The 23,915-nt window shown below is 43.5% G+C and overlaps 1 protein-coding gene across 2 annotated transcripts; it reads right to left on the bottom strand.

Moving 5' to 3' along the window:
- Positions 1-5,332: 5,332 nt before the first annotated feature.
- LCA5L (lebercilin LCA5 like) lies at positions 5,333-23,082 on the bottom strand. 2 transcript variants are annotated; one of them, XM_054974909.1, is made up of 7 exons: positions 22,588-23,082; positions 19,696-20,180; positions 16,557-16,694; positions 13,546-13,639; positions 8,055-8,146; positions 6,805-6,928; positions 5,333-6,287 (listed from the first exon to the last, which is right to left on the bottom strand). In XM_054974909.1, exons 1-7 carry the CDS (start codon positions 23,066-23,068, stop codon positions 5,563-5,565), a joined length of 2,139 nt encoding a protein of 712 aa, XP_054830884.1. In that variant the 5' UTR covers positions 23,069-23,082; the 3' UTR covers positions 5,333-5,562. The 2 variants fall into 2 exon arrangements, with proteins under 2 accessions (XP_054830884.1, XP_054830885.1); XM_054974910.1 differs by lacking the exons at positions 5,333-6,287; positions 6,805-6,928; positions 8,055-8,146; positions 13,546-13,639; positions 16,557-16,694 and adding an exon at positions 18,044-18,113.
- Between the last annotated feature and the right edge of the window lie 833 nt (positions 23,083-23,915).

Genomic DNA, 23,915 nt, shown 5'->3' with positions numbered 1-23,915 from the left:
TGTCCAGCGTATCTGGAATGCGTCCCCGAAGGCGTGGTGACCTAGAGTTCCCCTGGAGCAAAATCGTGGGGCCTTCTTGTTGTCCTCCTATGCAAAGAGGTCTATGTGTGGGAACCCCCAGTCCAAAAAGATGGCGTTCAGGTAGCCGTCTGCTATGGTCCATTCGTAGCTGTCGGATCGCATACGACTCAGTTTGTCCGCGATGACATTGGTGGTGCCAGGAATATGGACCGCATGAATGAATACGCCTCTGTCCATGGCCCATTCCCAAATCCAAATGGCCTCGTCACAGAGGGCCTTGGAGGTAGTGCCCCCTTGCTTGTTCAGGTAGAACATTGTGGTGCAATTGTCCGTGAGAACCTGAACGGATTTCTGCTGCAGCGTGTCTGCGAACGCGATAAGGGCATAACGGACCACTCTCAATTCTAGCAGGTTAATGTGATCTTCCCTTTCCTGCTCCGACCAAACCCCATGTGCCCTAAGGGCTCCACACTGGGCTCCCCATCCTATCGTGGAGGCATCAGTCGAGACTGTGATCTCGGTTTGGATGGACCCAAACGCAGTACCCTCAAGGAGGTTAGTCTCGTCAAGCCACCATCGTAAGGTACGGAGAACGCCCCTAGGGACAGAGTACCACTTGTTCTGGGATTCGTGTTCAAAATCATGAACAGATAGGAACCACAGCTGGAGAGGTCGCATGTGCAACCGGGCCATAAGGGTACCTGCCGTAGAAGAGGCCATAAGGCCTAGCAGTCTCTGGATAGCTGTAACCGACTGGAACCTACATCTCGAAAATAAATTCACCATCCTGCCAATCTTTAGTGCACGCTCCCTGGGCAGAAAATCTTTATTTACATTGCCATCCAGTTCCATACCGATAAACAGTATTCTCCTGGACGGGGTAAGGTTAGATTTTTTGAGGTTAACCAAAAGTCCTAACCTGGAGCAGGTGAGCATCACCTTATTAATTTGGGCCAGGAGTGCATCAGCAGAGGGTGCTGCCAAAAGCCAATCGTCAAGATGGGGATAGATGGTACAACCCTGTTCCCTCAAGTATGCCACTACAACAGCCATACATTTAGAAAAAACCCGGGGGGCTGTTGACAATCCAAAAGGGAGTACCTGATAATGGTAGGCCTTACTGTTACAAATGAACCTGAGGTATTTCCTATGACTAGGGTGGATGGCAGTGTGGAAGTATGCGTCCCTGAGATCCAGGACGGCGAACCACATGTCCTCAGGCATTAACTGGAGGACTGTATTTAAGGTAAGCATCCTGAACCGCTTAAGGAGAATGAATTTATTCAATTCTCTTAGGTTTAAGATGGGTCGTACACCTCCATCCTTCTTGTCCACAAGGAACATCCTAGAGTAAAAACTCAAGAGGGGGTCCTGAGATAGTACTTCCTGTACGGCTCCCTTCTCCAGCAGCGCTACCACCTCAGCCTGTAACTTATCAGAAGAGGATTGTGCTGAGTGCTCAGGAAGAGACAACACTGGGTAATCATCAAACTGAATTTTATAACCAACTGTAACAATGTTAAGCACCCAACTATCAGTGGTAATCTCTGCCCATGCTGAGGCAAACTGAGCCAACCTGTTACCGAACACGACAGATTGTTCAAATTCTAGTCAGAATTGTTTAGGTTGAGTTGCTGACTCTTTGGCATCGTGGGCTTGTTGACCGCGACATGGGCGGTAGCTAGGCCTCCGGCGCTGGAAAGAGCTCGCAGGCGGCTGGAACTGCCTGTAGGACCCATAACGTGGATACGGTTGATATCTCTGCTGTCGACCACGATAGCCCTGCGAGGAACGATACTGGAATCGATTCACGGTGAATGGCCTGGTTGGGAGAATACTGTAGGAACGGGCTGTCAGCCGATCTTTACGTTTCTGCGACAGGTATTCATCCGTTTTTGATGAAAACAGAAACTGACCCTCAAAGGGCAGATTTTCCACTTTGTTTCGTGCCTCGACAGGCAGTGCAGTTGTGCAGAGCTACAAGTGTCTGTGGAGCACGATGGATGATGCTAATGTTCTCGCAGAGGTGTCAACCGTTTCGCGGCCAGCATTTATCTGTTGTCGTGACAATCATAGGGCCTCATCAAGCACTACCTTCGCCAGCAGTCTCTGGTCTGCCGGAAGCTTTTCCATGAAGACCGCCATGCAATTCCATAGGAAAATTTGATAGGCACCCATGATGGCCGAGTAATTAGAGATCTTGAGTGTTAGGGCAGCAGACGAATATAATTTCTTGCCCAAAGAATCGAGCTTTCTGCTCTCTTTGTCGATGGGCACAGCATAGGACCCTTGGCGTTGACGGGTCTGCATCTCCTCAGTAATGAGGGAAGAAGGCGGTGGATGTGCAAAGAGATACGTACAGACGTCATCTCTTGTCTTATACAGAGCTTCTAGCTTACGAGATGTCGGGTAAACGGAAGCCGGTTTGTCACAGATTGCGGTAATGATTTCCACCAAACCTTCAGTGAACGGGAATCCAATGGTTGGACGATTCCCAGACTGGACATACTGCAGGATCTTATCCTTTGGTTTCGGATCTACAGCCGAAATCTCAATGTCCAAAGAACCGGCCATACAGATCATCTGCTCAGTATAGAGCCGGTAGTCTTCCAAAAGTGAAATACGACCAGTCCCAATAATGATGTCATCAGGTGATGGGTCAGACGGAGGGCTAGGGCTTGGACCTTGCTAAGGTTCAGGCCGTTGGTAGGGCGAAACATGCCCGGGAGAGCCATAGCGGGAGAACTCACTCTGAGTGTCACCCCAATATTCTCTGCCAAAGGACGGAGAATAGGATCTGTGCGACCTTGCATAAAAGGATCCTTCCCCTTCATATCCACTCCTAGGCAAGCGATAAGGTGGATTTTCTCTACCAATGTAGTCACCAGCAGACCACTCATGGGCCACACGAGGTGGAGCGTCGGGCAGGTCACCGTCATCAGCAGAAGAATGGTACGACGGAGACGACAGGTGCGGCGAAGGAGTCGTGGGTTTCCCCCAGACCACCTCATCAGTTTGGACGGAAGTCGATTGTCTGTGCTTCGACTTCTTTTTAGCCTTCTTCTCGCCTTTGGAGGCTAAGCCCTGGTTGGCGCTTTGACTCCGGTTCGTCGGATCCGGCGGTGTCTGAGTAGGCAACGGATCCGAAGCCCTTGGTTCCAACCTGGCACTAGGCTTCGGAACGAGGCTGGGGCGAGTCGGCTTTGTATGCTTCGGAACCGATGATGTTGGTTCCGGCGTCAGATCCAACGGGTCAGGAGCCGATCCGGCCGGGATGTTCGGATCCGATGAAGTCCCCTGCACCTTCGGAGCCGGCGTGGAGGGCGGTTCCGACCTCATCGGGGACTTTGAGCGGTGTCGCCGCTTCCGAGTCGGATCCGACTTCGGGGTCTGATGTTTGCGATCCGAAGTGGAGCCCGGAACGTCTTTCAGATCCGAGGTCGGAGTCGGGGCTTGTCGGATCCGATCTGGCGAGCGGGAGCGAGAGGTGGAAGCGGAGCCACGAACGGATTGTCCGACCACCGACGGGGTTTCGGCCGTCCCATTAACTGGCGGTGGTCCCCCAGGGGTATCAGGGGCTCCCGACGCCCGCATAGCCCTCCTCCAAAGCAAGGCATTCAACCTGTTCGCCCTCAGCCTTGGCCTTAGGCATGAACCATTGACAATGCTCACATCTCTCAACGATGTGTCCTTCACCCAAGCACTCGAGGCAAACGGAATGGCCATCCGTTCTCGTCATTTTCGTCGAACAGGTCGAACAGTGTTTAAACAGCGACTTCTCAGACATACTTGACAGAAAGAATGAACGATCTCTCTCTCAAAATGGCGTTTCTTCTCACAGCGGACAGCTAGATCTTCACCGGTTGGTGGCAAAGAAGAAACTGAGGGGAAGGGGGCGACATCGCCCAATGTCGTTCGGGCAGGAAAAGCCGCGCATGCGCATTGGTGCGTACGTGCGCCCCCTAGTGGACATTGGCTAGAAAAGAAAAATCCGGTCGGCAGGCCTGCACAGGCGCAGTCCCCATGTGGGCTGCAGAGAAGACGGACAGTGAACTCTCAGTTAACTAGTTCATCTTTGGCAACCAAAGACATCAGGTATCTTGGTTTAAACATTATAAGCAATTTAAATGAGATAGTAACATATAATTTTAATAAAAAAGAAAGTTGAGCTATGTCTGAACAGAATCACCTGTCCTTAAAATGAAAATTTTCCCTATATTCCCTTTCCTGTTTTCTGCTCTTCCGCTGATGATCAGAAATTCAGAAAATCTTTTGACAAATTTATTTAGGGTAGAAAAGGCCCAAGAATAAAACACAGTGGTTTGTATGCTTGTAGCAAAAGGGTAGTTTGTTGGTGTTCTCTCTCCCTCCCTCCCATCTAATCTATCTGCTTTCATGTTAAAGATTATTCTGGTTTAGAAATGATGAAATCTTAAAAGTGTGGGATATTGCAGTTTATAGGATTGGTATGTGTTGGTCTTCTTGGTTATGGTTAAGTAGACCAGAAAGACCAGAAAGGGGGGGCGTGGTGTAAATATGATGCCATTAGGTCAGGTTTGGGCATGTTGGAGAGAAGCTTTTTGGTAGATTTTCAATATTAACACTGGAAATAGGAAATAAATAATTTAGTCCTGCTAATATGCTGGTGGGGAGGGGATTTCTGCAATGGAGAAAAGTTGGTTTTGAAAGAGTCATTGGTATATATAAAGATGGGGAAATGAGATCATGGGAATATTTTAGTGCTACAGTGGTAACATATGCAATTTGATATCTGCAGATTAATAACTTCATTAATGTAATGGCCAGAACCCAAGACTTGAACAGGCCACTCACTACAGTGGAGAAATAGCTGTATAACCCATCTCAACAAAAGGGGTCTCTCTTCAAAGTATAGAACCTACATCTTAGACCATTGATGTGTCTTTTGGGTTATAATTCTGAACAGTATTTAGTTTCACAATTATGACAGCAGCTAGAATATGAATGGCTAAGAACTGGAAACGATGTATATTCCCATGTCAGTAGATATGGTTGCAAAAAACATGCCATGTAATAATTATGGATAACATTTCAATGTTGAAGCAAGTTCTTTTCAGGAGAAAGATATATAGTGATTTTTTTAAAAATGAATTGATGAACTCTGTTACTGGAATAAATATTTCCCCATGAAATCCACGAAGAATTATTAAATTTGACGTATGTGGTGTAATGTCTAATAGAATCTATCTGGTTGCAAATTTTCTTTCCTACATTTAATAAACGTTTTTAAAGTAAAACAATGACTTCATTCTTAATGCTGAAATATGTTTAATTTTTAAGTATACACGGGTACCATATCTGGCACATATGCTTCCCTGCAATGGAATATTAAAACTTCTGCCTCTTCTGAGGAATACATAAAATTTGTTTTAATTACCTTGAAGGATCATTATATTTAAGAGAGAAAGGCTTTGGTAGGTAATACAGTGCTTTTCAGTAGATTGACAAAAGTACTTAGTATATTTTAAAGCAAAAACATGAAAGTCACTAAAAATACAGCAATTATCTGTTTTCCAAAGGAGCATTTGCATAGAAAACTGTTTCTGAGGTTTGTTTGAAATCACCACATTGCAAAGCATCACTGACATATGAGTTTTCATACATCCTTTCACTCTGCAGAGTTTTTTTTTCCCTGCTCAGCTCTTTTAAATTCCGGTTTGGGCTATCATCTTTTAAGATGCAGCTTGGGCCAAAGAGTTCTTCCATAAGAGCATTTTTCTTCTCTGTTGATACAGTATGAGTGTGACCTTCACTGTGCATTGAAGAAATGTCCTGTCTTGGTTTGGTAGTATCACCAAATGAGCATTCGTAGGTGATAGCTGAATTTCTCCCCTTCATTTCGGTCTGGTGCCTACTCGCCTGTCTGCCATAGCAAAAAGTGCTTGTGTTGGATGTGGGACCTGATGATGGGAGTCCCTGATGCAAATTTTCAATTACATCTGAAAACACATACTGTTTCTTTAAAAATTTGTGTCTTTGTGCTGCTAATTTATCACAGTTGGTTTCTCTTGCTGTTCTTTCAGCATCTTCCTTGCTTTCCTCAGTGTTTTGCTTTTCTGCTACAGTTTCTGACAGATTTTTATTTTTCAGGATGTCATGGGATCCTGCTCCCATTAATTTTTCAAGTTCATCTTTCAAAATGTCAACTTTTAATGCCTGCATGTCTCTCCTTTTCTTTTGTCCTTCTAGGTGTTTACCTCCGAAATATATTTCTTCCCTTAACAGTTCTAGAAAAGAGTATTGTTTAAACAGTAAAATTTAAGACTAAAAATCAGATAATGAAAAGTTTAAATAAATAATATGAACTGAAGGTTCATCTATATTTAGCAGCTAAAGATTCTCTTAAAGAGGAAGCACACCCCAAATAACTGCCCACTGCCCACTCATGGAAAAGAAGTTGCTTTTACTAGAATCTATGGGAATGACGACTACTACTAAGCCTTCTTTCATTACTCTGGAAGAGAGATTGTGGGAGAAGTTCCCTCCCTCAAATAGCTTTATTGGTTGCCAGATCAACAACAATTTTGCATATGAGTCCAAACATTTTCATGTAAAAGAAATATCTTGTATATTGTTCATTTTCCCAGGATATTGAAAACCCTTTTACCAATATATCATTGAGTTTTTATCGTGTGATGTACCAGTATGATGTACCAGTGTGGCTAAATGTTCAAGAGTGTTGTCTGTTGTGAAGTCGTTTTAATGTATAAAGTCATAACAGTGCCTGAAATACTCTTTAAATACCTTGGCATATTCTATTTGAATCTTCTTGCTTTGGCAATTCTTCAATTTGATGAACTTCTGATTTTAGTTGTGTCTCTTCACACACACCGCATAGTTTTTCTTTTGAATCTTGGGTTGTCTTCTCCTTAAATACCATAGTCAGAAAGAGAAAATATACTATTATATATCTGCATCTTTTAATTTTTAAAAATTTATGAAAAGTGACAAAGTAGTGATAAAGATATTTTATTAATAATATCACTCTGATCATTATCCTTTCAAGTAGAAGTTCTCAAATCCTCCATAAATTAAGAGAAATAATTTAAACATCCCCAAGATTAACACTGATTTAAGAATAGTAGTTCAAAGAGGATGTAAGGCTAGAGAAAAGTTTTCTTGAGCTTCTGCTGGACTGGATACTTGGAATCCTGGTATGAAAGAAGTACCGAGATGTGGGAGAGAGGATGAGGTTGTCACACCGAGCATTTCAGCAGAACTACAGAATCTACAAATCCCTTTCGCCTTATGTCATTTTTTCTTAGTAATATTATGAAGGCCAACTGTGCAAGGCAGTAAGAGCCTACCTCTTTTCCACTCTGTCCTCCTGATACTAAAGTCTACAGAGAGAGAATCTTCCAGCCAAAACATAATAGCTTTCTCTTTGTGCCCCCTCCACTGCTGCCTCACTGCATGCCTCCTTTATTTGCTAGGTCCATCTCTTCTGTGATAACCTTGCCTGATCCTCCCTGAGGGTTGGGCTCCTCTTCCCATCCTCACACCTGAGAATCTTTGGTCTAACTGCTTTCCTGGCTGCCTGTTAGCTTCCACTGGCTCCAGAGCGTGGGCTAACTCTTTAGGTTTTCTTGCTGATAGAGTCTTCTTTCCCACTGGTGAGTTTTCATCTGGGGTTGTAGTGGTTTCCCTGCTGCCCCCTTACTCTCCCCTCGGTCCATCAGGAGCCTTCCTGTCATATGCTGCCAGAGTGTTGAGCTCCCTCTGGTGACACCTGTACCTTTGTTTCGTCCAGCTCTTATTTTTTTAGCAACTTTTCTAAGGAATGTCTTTAATGTCTTCAATTTATTGCAATTTAAAGTCCTCAATTACTAAGTAAATGTCATGTTATCATTTAGCAATACGGAAAAGAGCAGGTCATTTTCAATTCTCCAGAAAAAATTGAAAACTATTAAAAGTGCAAGCATTACAGGAAGAAAACACAATGTAGCAGTAATGATTCAGTGTTAAGAAGACAATTTTAATCAGATCTGCCGTACCTCACTTTTCTCTGTCTCTTGCTTGTGAAGTGATGTCATGGCTTCTACTTGAAAACTCTTATCTGTTTGTACTGCTTTGCTTATATTAACATCTATAAAGAAGGAATAATGAAAAATGTTAACTTCTTGAAAAATGAACATAAGATGCAACAACGGTAAAACTTTGAAAAGATCATTGATATGCAGCCTGATCCTATATTCATTTACTCAGTCCTGCTGATTTAAATGAGACTCACTCCCCAGTATGTTTAGGATTGCAGCTTTAACAACATATAGGTGCCTAGTTCCACACAGTTATGAGTACAATAGTGTCCATGAACTTCTTTCCTTGAACTAATAAGTAGAAGAATGATGGGGGCGGGAGAGTCTGAAAACTCCCAGCGTATACAAAATAAGCATCACAACCATCACTAGCAGTTATCATTGATAACAGTATCTTTCTAGACTTACCAAGCTAATTTAGCATCTGTAGAGAGTGAGAAAACATTGTCTTGATTTAAACCTTGTTGAACACTACTCCCTAATACTTGATGTGATCTCTTTTGAAAGTTATTTTGTTGCATGCTGATGAATTTAAGGGCAGCAGCAGTGTTACATGGAAATGTTTTCTCACTGGTTTCCTTTTCATGTCAGATTTGCACCCGTGTATTCTTTTGTGTAGAGAATGATTTGTTTGACTACTGTCTGCGTAGATCAAACCTGCCAACCTTTAACTAGTCCATCTGGCTGTCCCTTTAAGATCTGTGTAATCTGCAGCAAACACCAGGTGATGTAATTCAGCTCCATGCTATGAAAATCTTCACCTGCCTGCCTATTTTGATGCCTTAAGTCTCTATTGAAAGGACAGGACATTTTTCTCCTGTTGGCAACCCTAGATCAAACAGATCAGTCTCCATACTCATGTACAGAAGACTTACATCAGACATATGATTAAGCAAGTTCTAGTCCATAGAAGTTTATACTCCAATAAATTGGCCAGTTAATGTATCATCAGACATGTTTGATTTTATTTGACTTGTTGCATCAAATGCAGGTCTCCCCAAGAAAGCTAACCAGGAGAAATCTCTGTAACTTTCCTTAGTCTGAGGAATAAGGAAAGCTGTACATCTAGCTGTATATATTACAGCCAAAGTTTTTCTCACATAAATAATTTAATAGAATATGTCAACTCCTTACATTTTAGTATAACTTCATATTTAAGACTAACAAGTTCCTCAGCCCAGTCAGAAGTGAACTACAATCTATGAAAAAGCTGTAAACTCCTTTCAGGAGGGCCAGCATGGGATCAGGGATCCCAGTCCTCTGGGGACATGGGAGGTATGACGGTGGGAACTGGTCTCAGTTGAGGAGGGCACAGAGATATGGAATGGCTTGGTGCCCTTCTAACCTGCATCCCATCCTGAGAAACGCTGGTGATGGAGCTAGGAAAAAGAATCTTCTTCCAACATTGATGTTGTGCAATGCCAGGTCCATAAACAATAAGACCGCAACGCTGCAAGATCTTTTTGCAGTGAGTGATGTGGACCTGGTATGTGTGACGGAAACCCGGGTGATGAAACAGTTTCCCTGGAAGCAGGGCTCATTTCGAGGGGAAACACACAGGAACGCAGTTCCAGCAGTTCCCCAAAGAGGTCACATGTCAGGTGGCCCTGCCCACCTGACTCTCAGCCATTTTGGATCCATTTCAGCCTGGATTGGGGCTGAAACGGCCCAGATTGGGCCTCTGACGGGTGGTGGTTCACTCTCCCACTCAGCAGCGGCCCGATCCTGATCATTTTGGACCCCTTTAAGCCATTTTTAGCCCCTTTTTGCCATTTTGGGCCCAATTTCAGCCCTGAATGGCCAGGATTGGGTCCAAAACAGCCAGGATAGGTGATGTCAGGGTGTGTGGCATATGCAAGTCAGTTATGATAATAACACACTTCCAGTGATGACAAGGGGTGTGGCATATGCTAATGAGTTATGCTAATGAGTTCCTCCAGCTCTTTTTCTACAAAATGACCCCTGCCTGGGAGAACTGACCCCCCCCCCATGATATTTGGTCCTCCACCAGTCCTAAATAGGAGGTCGGGGGGTGGCAATCCTTGATCGAGAGTCTCCTTCAGGCCGCTCCCCACCCCTGAGATCTCTGGCATTGAATGTGTAGGCCTGGTGTGGGGTGCTGAGGAGCGTTTGGCTATCTGTCTGGTGTACCGACCAGACCAGCTCCAGCAGATACCCTGTCGCACCTGCTAGAGGTGGTAGCGGGGTGGGCCTTGGAGTACTCCAGACTGATGGTGCTGGGGGACTTCAACATCCATGTCGATTATGTCTCCTCTGTGCAGGCTGCGGACCTGGTGTCTTCCATGGCAGCACTGGGACTCTCCCAATTTGTATCGACCCCTACACATCAAGCAGGCCACACGATAGGTTTGATCTTTGGGATGGGGTTAAATGTGGATCTGGAAGTGGTAGAACCGGTGCCATGGTCAGACCACTCGGTCCTGAAAACTTGGCTGGGAATCCACCCTCCCACTCGCAAGGGCGGTGAGCTGATTTATGCTCACCTGCGGAGACTTATGGATCCGATTGGGTTCCAGAATGCTTTGTGGGATCCAATGCTCCACAGTGGTTTGTTAGATGAGTTGGTGGAGAACTGGCAGTGCCGGCTCTCCGAAGCCATCAACAAAATCGTCCCCCCCCTTGCCCTCTTTGCTCCAGTGCAAGACGGGCTGCCTGGTATACAGAGGAGCTCCGATGGAAGAAGTGGGAGCTAAGATGGCTTGAGCGAGTGTGGCGGAGATCTCAGGCAAGATCATCTTACAGGACATTTATGAAAGCCTATGAGGTGGCAGTGAAGGCTGTGAAGAAAGAGTTTTATGCAGCCTCCATTGCATCAGCTAGCTCACACCCAGAAAAATTGCTTAATGTGGTTCACTCATTGGTCTCCTTGCCAGACGGAGGCCATCAAATTTTGAATTCGGATGTTAGCTGTGAGGCTTTTGGGAGCTTTTTTGCTGATAAAATCTTGTCTCTCCACTGCGACTTGCCAGCCACAGTTGATTTAGTGAATAAGCTAGAGACTCCTTGGCCGCCTCCGGGGCCGATATTTGATCATTTCTGCCCACTCTTTGGGGAGGAGATTGACAGGACCCTGCGATCAGTTAGGCCCACCACATGTCCCTTGGACCCATGCCCATCGTGGCTGGTAAAGGCCAGTGCCGAGGGGCTGCTGTCCTCGCTGGAGGCCATTGTTAACCTATCCTTAGGCTCCAGGGTTTTTCCTGGGCCATTAAAGAAAGCTGTGGTGAGGCCTTTTTTAAAGAAACCATTGCTGGACCCCACTGACCTGGTCAATTACCACCTGGTTTCGAACCTCCCATTTCTAGGAAAGGTGATTGAGCAGGCGGTGCTGGAACAGCTGCAGGGCTTCCTGAAGGATGTCTCAGCCCTAGACCCCTTTCAGTCCAGGTTCCGTCCGGGACATGGGATGGAGATGTTGCCAGTTGCCCTCACAGACAATCTTCGTAGACATCTGGATCGAGGCAGCTCGGCACTGCTGCTATTATTGGATCTGTCGGCAGTGTTTGATACAGTCGATTACGATCTTCTGACTCAACACCTCACCGATGTGGGGATATGAGGGACTGCCTTACAGTGGCTTGTCTCTTTTCTCCACGGTTGGGGACAGAGGGTGGCGCTTGCGGAGAAATTGTCATCCCGCCACCCTTTGGTGTGCGGGGTCCCACAGGGAACAATACTCTTCCCATTATTGTTTAACATCTATATGTGCCCCCTTGCCCAGTTGGTGCAAAGTTTCGGACTTGGGTGTCATCAATATGCAGATGACACCCAGTTGTATCTGATGATGGACAGCTGGCCCGACTCAGCCCCAGATGTCCTGGAACATGCTTTTGCAGCTGTGACTGGTTGGTTGAAGCAGAGTCGGCTGAAACTGAACCCGACGAAGACGGAGGTCCTGTACTTGAGTCACGGGGGATTGGGTTTGGGGCTCCAGTTCTTGGCCCTCGATGGGACACTGTTAGTGCCAGTTCCGAGGGTTAAGAGCCTGGGGGTGATCTTGGATGTCTCCCTGAAAATGGAGGCACAGGTCACAGCGGTTGTCAGGTCCTCTTTTTTCCATCTGCGGCAGACCAGGCAACTTGTCCCTTACCTGTCAACCCATGACTTAACTACAGTGATCCAAGCAACGGTCATCTCTAGGCTAGATTACTGTAACTCGTTCTATGCGGAGCTTCCCTTGAGCCTGACCCAGAGATTACAGCTGGTACAAAATGCAGCTGTTATTACGAGAGTGCCAAATGAGGCGCATATAACACCGTTCTTTCGTGAGCTGCATTGGTTGCCAGTGGAGTGCCGGATTAGATTTAAGGTTCTGGTATTGACCTATAAGGCCTCGTGTGGACTGGGATCAGTGTATCTACGGGACCGTCTTCCCCCATATATTCCCCGGAGGACACTCCGATCAAGGAACAAACAGTTGTTGGTGGTCCCTCGCCCCAAGGAGGCCCACCTAGCCTCAACTAGATCCAGGGCCTTTTCGGTCCTGGCTCCCACCTGGTGGAACGCTCAGTCTGCTGAAATTAGGGCCCGGCAGGACCTACTATCCTTTTGCTGGGCCTGCAAGATAGAGTTGTTCCGCCAGGCATATGGCTGAGGCTGGGCCTCCGCCAGCCTGAAAAAAGGGTTGTATAAAATCTTAACCCTCCCTGTGAAGGCTGTCCACCATCCTGTTTTAAATGTGTATTAATACACTGTTGTTTTAATGTAGATGAATTTTTATTGTATTTTAATATGTTGTTATCCGCCCTGAGCCTGTTTGCAGGGAGGGCAGAACAGAAATTTGAAATAAATAAAATAAATAAATAAAGTGGTTTAAGATTACTCAATGCAAAACTCTTCCTGTAATTTAGATTGCATTATTGTACCGCAAGTAAGTTGCTGATTTTACGGTTCTGCAGCATTATTGGACTACTGAACATCTGGTTAAGATGGAGCAGGAGGAAACTGGCATTGTTTTGCCAGCAAAATGGGATGGTGCTGCAGCCTTATTACTGCAGCATTATTGGACTACTGAACATCTGGTTAAGATGGAGCAGGAGGAAACTGGAAATAGGATGGTGCTGCAGCCTGACCCGGAAAGTACTATTACGGTAGTGATTATCTACTCTGAAGGTAGGAACAGGCATCTCAACTAAACTGCGTTACTATTTTGGAGTAAGACTCACTAAATACAGCAAGAATAACATGGATAGAATTTTCCTCAATGTGTATCATTCTTACCTCCTTCCCTTGCCCCTCACAGTAAATGCAATCCTATTCTAGCATTCTTACAGTGAAATACTAAGCAGAGTTACTCCAGTCTTAGCTGAAGTAACTCTGCTCAGGATTTCACTGTTAAGTGCTGAGCCCCAGGCTGGAAGTCCTGAAGCACTCTATGCTCCATTTTAAAATAGCATACACATTTTAAAAATGCTTCTCATAAGACTACCTTTTGGGGTAGACTCGAGGTCACATTTGTCTTGTTGACCTTTAAGCAGCCGGTTTGCATAAATATTTCTTATGCCAATTTCTCGTTCTTTTTCCTACAAAAATAGTAGTATACTTCAGAAATGACAGTAGAATTTGTTACACGTACCTCAATTAAGCCATCTATTTTGATTAACTAAATTCTCCTCCATATTCACCATCTTAAAGCAGTCACAGGTAGTTATATATTAATTAATTAATCAAAATATTTATACCCTGCCTAATCTCCAGGCTTAAAGCAGCTTAGTAGTATGAGGAACAAATGTTTTGTGCATCTGTCATATCTGCAGACTAAATGCAGCTTATTCTGCTGAGTTTTCTCAGCCTCCTTTATCTGATGAGCCTCTTCAGATATGTCTTTTTAGGGCTTGCTTAATGAATTCACAACTGCAAAGCTGCCCCTCCAAAATGGCCCTGGAAGTGTTGAGTCTCTGCAGAATTTATCTATAGCTCTATTTTGGTGAAAGCTAAGCCTTGTATTCGATGGTTCATGTGCACTTAGTTTTTGGTACTGAGACCCTGTCATTGTAACTTTCTGTGGTGGCATTTGTACAATGGAACTCCCTCCCAGAGAAACTGGCTTGGCCCACTCCATTGGAAGATTCAAGCAGATGCTGAAAACTCATCTGTTTGGATAAGCTTTTTGAAGTCTGAGCTGCCATCTCAATTTTATATATGTGGATTGGTTTTCTGTTTATCTGTATTGTATTTGATAAGTGTATATTTTTAATTATTGCTATATAAGTCTCTTCAAGACCAATGGCTCAAAAGCACCCTATAAATCCAATTATAAATAACTGAATAAATCATGGCAATACTTGAGAGCTGTCAAAAGCCAAAGCATCAGGAGCAGGGTTGCCAGCCTCCAGGTGGTAGCTGGAGATCTCCTGGAATTATGACTGATTTCCAGGTGACAGAAATTAATTCCCCTGGAGAAAATGGCTGCTTTGGAGGGCGAATTCTATGGCATTATACACCGCTGAGGCTCCTCCACTCCCCGAACCCCACCCTTTCCAGGCTCCACCCTCCAAATCTCCAGGATATTTCCAACCCAGAGTTGGCAACCCTAGGAGTCTACGTCCACCATCTACCCATATACATTCTAAAACATTCTGTTTTCAGTTTAGAGGCTAAACTTCACATTCAAATTTCAAATTTTAAATGTTGATTAATTTTGCCATTTTACAAAATGGGACTCTAGGTCTTAATTTAAACAACACCTGAACTTCACATCTGCAGATGGAAGAACCACGGGGAATAAGGATTCTACTCTGCTTGTTTCTTTCTTACAAGCAAAGCTATATCCAGAGTGGGGCAAGGGAGTCCACCACCATACCCAGAGTACTGATTTGTCTCAGTTAAGAATGTTTTAAAATAGTTTTCTTAATTAGTAACATTATAGCTTGCATTTTGAAGACTGAGAGATTGCTGTTAAAATATGAAAGTGTCTAGTTAACAAGGAGAAATGGAGACTGGAGTCCTCCAAAAATGATAACACTCCACAATCTATCCTCCTGATTCATTCAGCTCTGCTCATCCAATATCTCCCCTCCCCTTTATATCTAAGTTAGCCTACAAAATACTTCCTCCTGTCAAGACTGCAGAGAACCACCATGGCCAAGAGTCCCCATGGATCCCCTTCACCCCACCTAGACCTCAAATGTATGAAAACAAGCTGCATAACTTTCTCAGGTCCATGGGCTTCCAATGGGGTCAGGCCTCTGGAATTTTGACTAAGAAACATGAAAACAAAGAGCTGGAAGGGATCCCAAGAGTTGACTAGTCCAGCCCCCTGCACAATGCAGGAAATTCACAGCTATCTCCCTTGCCTCATCTCCCCCAGTGACCCCTGCCCTATGCACAGTGGAAGACAAAAAACTCCAGGATCCTTGGCCAATCTGGCCTGAAGGAAAATTCCTTCCTGAGCCCAAAGTGGCAACTGGTATTAGCCTGGGTATATAAGAAAGGGCCAAGAGAGCCTGGCACTGACTCATCCCTTCATGCACTCCCTCCCCTGATCTGTGTACATTCATAAAGTCAGAGAATCATCATAGCTGTCAGGTGACCATCTAGCCTCTTCTTAAATACTGTGAAGGAAGGACAGCCCACCATCTCCCAAGGAAACCTGTTCCACTGAGGAGCTGCTCTAACTGTCAGGCGGTTTTTCCTAATGTTTAGCCGAAAACTCCTTTGCTTTAATTTTAATCCATTCTTTCTGGTCCTACTCTCTGGGGTATCCCCTAGTATCCCCTCCCCGCAGCCCTGCCTCTAGTTGATAAGACTGTGAGCACAGAAAAAGAGATAAATAGTAACTTAAGAAAGTTCTTATTTATTCCAGGGAAAGTGTCCATTATAGGTTCTGGAGCATAAATAATTCTTACTCAGCTTACAATTCATACACACTAAACTGCACACAAACACATGCAATTGGCAACTAGAATGTAGAATTGTACTAAAACAAGAAGTTTATTAAAATGGTTATGAGGAATCCCCTGGTTTTCTGTTTGTTTTTAAAAGGTCCGCCACTGAAAAAGGCTGGTGAAAAGGTACAGTTTTGTCACAACAGGTTCTTTACAAAATATTTTGACGGAACACATACAGTTGTATCAAAGAACACACAGTTGTCTGATATATTGGAGATAACTCCACTCTAATTATTTGCCTCAGTCGTTATTGAGCATGCTTAGAACTATGACTCTGTTACACTAATGGCAGAGCATTCATCCGGTGCAAAGGGATTTCTGCCAACACAAAGAGATATTTCACTTGCAAAAGAAACTCTTGTATTGTCAGAAGGTTCCTTACACTAAAGGAAAGTTCCACCAATAGCAAAACAGAATCCCCACATTGTAACATTTTCAATGTAATAGACTTCCAAAGCAGCAGCTTTTCATAAAGATGATATAAAATGTGCACATTCCATACAATAATACATATCTATAGTAAAAGATTAGTAGTTTAAGCCTTAGATACCTTAATTTTTTGGTTAAGTGACTTTATTTCCATTTGAAGATTTGTGATGATCTTCTGAGCTTCAACAGTCTTTTTCTTCTCAGCAGCTAATTGATGATTAAAGGAGGTATTATTCAGCAGCAGCTGCTTTTCTAAACCCTGAAGATATAACAAGTATGACCATCTGCTTTATCATATTTCTACTGACAATCTACATCACAGAGTATCATGTTTAAAAAGACCGAAGTTTACCATATAAAACTGGAAATTTTAATAAACGTTGGGAAGATGAATAGCCCCATTTGCATGTATGATAATATCCTCAATAACAATCCGTAAATTAGGATTAGACATTTTTAAAGATATTCAGTACTCTAATGATAGAAAACTCAGATAGAAATAAATAGTAGTCTCCATAAAAAAAAGGCTATTGATTCACACTCTATATGCAGATGCAAAATCTAGTCCATTTTTATCCAGCCCTTCCTCTGAGGAGTTCAGAGCAACATACATGGTACTCCCTTTCCATTTTACCTTCCAAACAACTGCATGAGATACAGCAGGCTGAGAGTGACAGCCATAATTCTAAGCAGCAGCAGCAGGGCTGCCATTGGCCCACTTTTGATGGGCAAACCTTCACCAAAGCACCCCATTCCCTGCTAGCATTGAATGGACAAGCAGGAGAAAACGGGCGGGGGGGGGGCATCTGGAGATGCTATGACTTAATTTTCAGCTACATGACCAGAGGTGATATTACTAGATGCTCTTTGGGCGAGTATACACACATGCACTCATTTCCTGGGGGTTGTTGGGTAAGGGCTGGCAGCCCTAGCAACAGGGGCCTCACTCCCATATGACACAACGATTCATACTCCCAGGAAAGTGTTTTTAGGAATGCACTGTCTCTGGTTCAAAGTCTAAATGTCTAATTGCTATGCTGTACTGACTCTATGTAAAGATTAGGTCTTCAAAAGAATTACGTTATTAAGAGATACTTCTAGTCCATTGTAGAAAAAAAGGAGGAACCTCAGTTCATTCAGTCAAGTTCACAAACTGCAGAAATTTAAATGATTTTAAATTTATCATTACCCTCCCTCATTCTTCATTTCAAATACTACTATTCCATATTATTTTGTAGATATGATTAATATGTATATACCATATTTTTATCCCATTCTTCCTACAAGGAGCTCAAAGCAACATTCATGGTTCTCCCATGCTCCATTTTAATAATAACAACGTTCGATTTATATATACCACCCTTCGGGATGACTTAACACCCACTCAGAGTGGTTTACAAAGTATGCTATTATTATCCCCACAACAATTGCCCTGTGAGGTGGGTGGAGCTGAGAGAGCTCCTAGAAGCTGTGACTGACCCAATGTCACCCAGCTGAACCCGAATCTCACTGGCTAATCATGTTACCCTCTTAATGAGAGAACACACATACAAGTCTTTCCCCATCTCTTATGAAATCTTTTTTTTAAAAAAGAATACTCTCCTTCCCTAGCAGATAGTATTGGCATCAGCTGAAGAGGCTTGCAAATCTGGCAAATTCCTCACTTTGGCCCAGAATCCTGAAAGAGAACCAGGAACCGTTGTCTTCACAAACTGATCTCTGCTTAGCAGCAGCAGTTATCCCAAGGATTCTTAATAGGAGTGATCTACAACCCAGTGTCACTTACAATGTCATTCTCCCCGCCTCCATTTTATTCTCAGAACAACCCTATGAGGTAAGTTAGGCTGAAAGAGTGTGGCTCAAGGACACTGAACCGGGGGGAGGGGGGCTATCAGAATATTAGGCACTTTCTTCTTCTTCCTACTTGCAATGGCTTCTGACAGCAAGCAAAATCTTAATTCTAGATTTTTCCCATAGTCCCTTTTTTAAAAAATGGCATATGGCAAATAGGAATTGAATAGGGTTGAATATTAGGGGGGAGGGTTTAGATGACAGTGTTACATTAGGGGGACAGCAGTTGTTCAATGGTTACAGTACCTTGCTCACTAGAAAGTATCTCAGATTTTCTGTTGTATTTACTCTGCACTTTAATATTTTGTCTCAGAGTTAGTTGCCAGCTACTGGTTGAGAAATTCCTGGAGATTTGGGGGGTGGAGCTGGGGAGGGCAAGGTTTGGAGAGTGACCTCAGTGGGTATAATGCTATAGAATCTATCTTTCAAAGTGGCCATTTTCTCCAGGGGAACTGGTCTTTGTAGCCTGGAGCTCAGTTGTGATTCTGAGAGCCAAGCTACAAGTGACACCTGACACAGGTTGGACAATTGTCAGCTTACCTCAAGTTTTGATGGGAAATGTAGGCGTCCTGGTCTTACAGCTTGGCTCTCCATTTAATTGAAGTTTACAGAACCCCTCCCCCCCACACACACACAACCCAGCAGAGGGGAAGGGGGCCCGGCAAGAGCCTGGCAAGAGCTCAACACCTGCACTCCCCTCCTGACCGCATGTTCTCTCTCCCATAGACTGCTGCTCTGTAAACTTCAATTAAATGGAGAGCCAAGCTGCAAGACCAGGTTGCCTACATTTCCCATCAAAACTTGAGGGAAGCTGACAAGTGTCCAACCTGTGTCAGGCGTCACTTGTAGCTTGGCTCTGAGAGATTTTCAGCCTTCACCTGGAGGTTGACAGCAATAAGGTTGACTGTCACAAAGTTTCTGGTTGTAGAAGACCTTCTTTCTGGGGATGGGTCCAAGACATTCAGTTGCAATGAAGAGAATAAAATGGCAGGGGTAGACCTATATTCGAATTCTTTTTCAGCTTGGGCCCACGGATGGTCAAATTAGATGCAATTAGGCACTGTGGGAATACATTGGTATGACTGCCCCACATTCATATGTAAAACAGAGTGGAAATTGTCTATTTTTTACACAAAAACAACAGGAGTTAAAACACTCCCTTTTACACACACACACTTTATATATGAATAGGACACACATTTCTGGCTGGAGGCCTCCTTTTTACTCCAGCTTCTGGGGAACCTGTATGCATGATGATGATACATATCTCCAATCTGAAAGGAAACAGGAAAGCCTCTGCAAACAGAGGTGCTCCCCTGATGCACCCGTTGTGTTGGAACAATAACTTAAAATTCTAGCATCACCCTCATGTAGAATATTTCACTTGTGATTGGTATATTGAGTATTACCTGAATTCTCTTATCATTGACTTCCATTCTCTCAGTAAGGGATGTTAATCTGTCTTGCAGTTCCTGTCTCTCAGCAAGATTCTTGTCTTTGCAAAGTTTCTGCAGTGCCTGGCAGGCATCTTTTGTCTTTAGCAGCTGTAACTGAACTTCTCTGAGCTTCCTGGATGCACTGCGCTCCTGCTCTTGAGACTTCCGGAGAAGCACTCTTAGAGTTCCCACTTCACTACAGTGTTTTTCCAAGAGATCAGGCAGGTTACTTTCTGCACTTTCGTATTTCGCTATTGCTTTTAAATGTCGATATTGGAGACGCTTCAAAAGCTGGTTTTCCACAGTGGATGATTCTAATTTATTCTTCAAAAAACAGATTTCATTTTTCAGCTCCTTAATTTTGTGAATTCTGGCTGACAATATACGGCAAGCCACATTATTTTTCTTCTGGGAAGTAGAAGTAATCTTTTGCTGTTTCTTCTTAAGTAGCTTTTTCCCTGTTATGTTCAAACCAAAACAAGACAATATAAGATTATAGAAATTGGACACAAATATGTCTATATAATTTCTAGGCCCTGAATTGGATAATATTATTGGATATCAACTGCAATCCAATAAAAATACTGGTATTACTGGACATTAAATACGATTTCAGAAACAATGAAATTCATGCGAAGATATGTGTAAATATTTTAGGCTTTCATATCTACTGCATAGACATTTTCATGAACATATTTCATTCAGTTTATATCTGGTACAAGTGTATCTCTATTAATGCTTCTTTCAATAAGTTACATCTCTATTAATGAAAAGATCTTGAGATTCTCAAAACAGTGCTTCTTACTCTGTGGACATTTCTCCAAAAATTCTGCTCGTGATCTATCCATTCATACATTCATTTATTCCCCACCTTTCTCCGCAATGGGAACCTAAAGTGGCATACATCATTCTCTTCTCCTCCATTTTATCTTCACAACAATCCATGAGGTAGGTTAGACTGACAGTGACTGGTTCAAAGTCACCCCGCAAACTTCCATGGTAGAGTGGAGATTCGAATCTGGAATCTCCCAGATTCTAATCCAACACCCTAACCACTACACCATGCACGTAAAGAAGCATTGTACGCTAATGGGAATTCATGAGAAGTATATTCCTTTAATCTCATATATACAGATAAATTCAGGTGATATTCCACTGTCCACAATAGGAAGTTTTATTGTGTTGGGTTATACACACACAGAGTTACATAGCTATAGGAGCAGGGAACTTCAGACATGGCATACAAAGAGTACATCGGTTTCTGTAAGCTGCTGGGAGCTGAGTGTGGTTAAGTGGCTGGGCTGCAAATCAGCACTTTGCTGGTTTGAATCTCATTCCTGCTGTGAGCTCAATAGGTAGCCATGGGTAAGCCACTCCTCTCAGTCCCAGCTCCTCAGCTGTCCTGTGGAGATAATAATAACACTAACTTTGTTCACCGCTCTGAGTGGGGCACTAAGAGGGTTGCCAGTCCCCTGCTGGGGGCAGAGGATTCTCTGTTCCCACATTCCACCACCACCCTGGCTGGCGGGGGTAGGCACAGGCCTCCTGGGGGTGCACTCATGGGTGGCACAGCATGCTCCTGCGAGCCCAATCCAGGCCCAAATCGGGCTCAAATCAGGATGGATCGGGCTGCTGCAGAGCAGGGGAGCACTCTGCAATGAATTTGGCCAGATCAGGCTGCTGCGGAGTCAATTTGGGGCTGATCCAGGCTGATTTGGGCCTTGATTGGCCAAGATTGGGCTGCTGCAGAGCGCAGGAGCGCTCCCACGCTCCACTGCGGCCTGATCTGGGCCGAATCAGCCCAAATCCAGCCTGATTCAGGCCTGATTCGGCCTCCCCCATGGTGCGCAGGAGCGCTCCCAGGGCAGCTACAGACCACACAATGATGTCACTTCCCAGAAGTGACATCACTGCATGGGCTCAGGAGTGTGCGCGTGCGCGCAAAGTGTACATGTGAAAGAAAGCAGAGCAAGAAGGTAGCGGGTCCCTCATCTCCCACTGGGAGGACAGGGGGGATCTGACAACCCTAGGCACTAATCTTTCTAGAAAAGCAGTATGTAAGCACAGGTTTTTTTAAAAAAAATATTTTCTGTAAGTTCCAGCAGGAAAGGTGGGAAGGCGAAAGGTGGTTAGAATACAACTTTCTTCAATTTAAGTGGCTTTTCCTCTAGTGGAATATCCATCTAAGCTGGACAAAGACTTCTTAGGATTGAGAAAGCCTTCAAACTTTTCTGAATGAAATGACAAGACACATTTAATGAACTGAGTTAAACAATGTACAACAATGAGCTAGAATAAAAGGTAACTCTAAATTTTCTGATTCTAGTGTACTATCACTTCCCACTTGACACATTTTTCCTATTCCCCCGCCCCTATGCAATTAGCTGATGATGATTTGCTTTTAGTAATTCTCTGAAATTATCTAATTTCACCTTTTATCTAAAGTATTCTGGGTAGTACACATGGTGTCCCCCTTTTATCCTCACAATAATCCTGTGAGATTAGACTGCAAGATCATAACTGGTTCAAAATCAACCTAATGGGGTCTTGAACTCAGGTCTCCCTTTTCCTAGGCCGACAAACTAACCAAAATACAGGCCTCTATTATGTGAAATATAACAGAGCAAGTATGGTCATGAATACCTGAAGGTCTATCACATTGATTTAATCCTTTTTTCATATTACAGAGGTGGTTTCCAGGTAGGTAAATATAATATTTGATGCAGCTGAAGGGACTTTTTATCAAGATAAGAAGTACCACAATAGCCAGTAAGCTACCCAAGCCATGAATTTCATTAATACAGCTGTAATTTGCCATCGACAAGCCAACTCAGTAATGATCAGAACTGTCAAATGTCTTCTTACCTTTTGCTTGGTAATCATTTTCCTTTTTCTCTTTTGGTAATTTCTCCTTCTTGGTTTCTGGTTGGTTTAAATGATTGCCGCTGCTGCTGCTGCTACTGCTGCTGCTGCTGCTGCTGCTTCTACTGTTGCTCCTAATGCTTTCTGAAGAGTACCTGGCAAAGTCTTCACAATGGCACTGCTGAGAACTTCCACAGTTGTTCTGTTCTGAACAACTACTGCTATTGCTGCTAGCTCTTCTTGAATCATTGGCATGAAAGTCATTGGAATGGTCAAGCTGAAAACATCCACTTACACACTGACTGGTAGATATGCTACAGTTATTAACTTTATTAGTACTGTTGCTTCGGGTGCCCTTATAGATTCTACTAGGAGAATCATTCAAGCTTTCATTTCTTGCATATAGTTCATATTCATCATCTTCTTGGACTTTAAAATGGAAGCAACAGTCATCTGAAGCTGTTATTCCATTGTTAGAGTACATAGTGATTGATAAGATATACAACCTACTGGAAGTTGGAAAAATTGCCAGTTATGTATAAAACTACAACCCCCCCATAATATTTAAATTAGAATTGGAAATCATGGTATATGTTACTGCTAACTCAGGGGTTCAGACTTTATGCTCTGGTAAGTGGATCTTTTCCCTTCGCTTGATTCCTTACCGATAAACCTTCTTAAAATATGTGTCATATGCTATATGATTTATTTTCTGAAGATGGCATGTACACATATGATAGAGTACATGTTTCCAGCACAGCGATTCTCAGGGCACAAAATCTGGCCTATGATCTTGGGAGTGGGGGCTAATCATATGCAAATCATATATGCAGCCAAATAGTTAAAACTACATAAACTCTTCCCTCAGGCTGTTTGTCCCCAGGAAAATACTGGATGGGTGGGGAAGTGGCAAGTTATTCCTTGCTACTGCAGAAGCCCACAAAGAACCAGCAATCCCGAATTTTATGCATTCGTTTTAATAACTTTTAAAACATGCTTAGCTTGAAGAACGGTCAATTTGTATATAAACGAATGTTTAAAAGGACATAAGAAACATGAGTAGATCTTTATTTTGCAAAGGCTTAGCAGCAGAAAGCACAAGTTAAAAGGGCATGAAAGATATAAAAATGAAGTAACAGAGAAACTGAAAGTTACACATGATAATGAACAAAAAAGCAGGGATAAGACAAATATGCAGTAGTAGGAGGGTCAGAAAGAGGAGATGGAAAAGACAGGCATTTGTATTATTATCAAAGGAGTTCTGACAAAGGCAAAGTGCGAACTGAGACATTTAGTAGGATCCAATGACTGTCTAAGGTCAAACAAGTTTT

The sequence above is a fragment of the Eublepharis macularius genome, chromosome 3, assembly GCF_028583425.1.
Source record: "Eublepharis macularius isolate TG4126 chromosome 3, MPM_Emac_v1.0, whole genome shotgun sequence".
Classification (NCBI taxonomy): Eukaryota; Metazoa; Chordata; class Lepidosauria; order Squamata; family Eublepharidae; genus Eublepharis; species Eublepharis macularius.
The sequence above is the reverse complement of the archived record's forward strand: the minus strand, read 5'-3'. Positions and strand labels throughout refer to the sequence as shown.

Excerpts from the sequence above, each read along its gene's own strand:
- LCA5L (XM_054974909.1), bottom strand. The coding sequence starts at position 23,068 with ATGTACTCTAACAATGGAATAACAGCTTCAGATGACTGTTGCTTCCAT. Across the intron at positions 16,695-19,695 it reads TCAATGATAAGAGAATTCAG|GGTTTAGAAAAGCAGCTGCT; the intron begins GTAATACTCAAT and ends TTATATCTTCAG. Across the intron at positions 8,147-13,545 it reads CCTCGAGTCTACCCCAAAAG|ATGTTAATATAAGCAAAGCA; the intron begins GTAGTCTTATGA and ends CCTTCTTTATAG.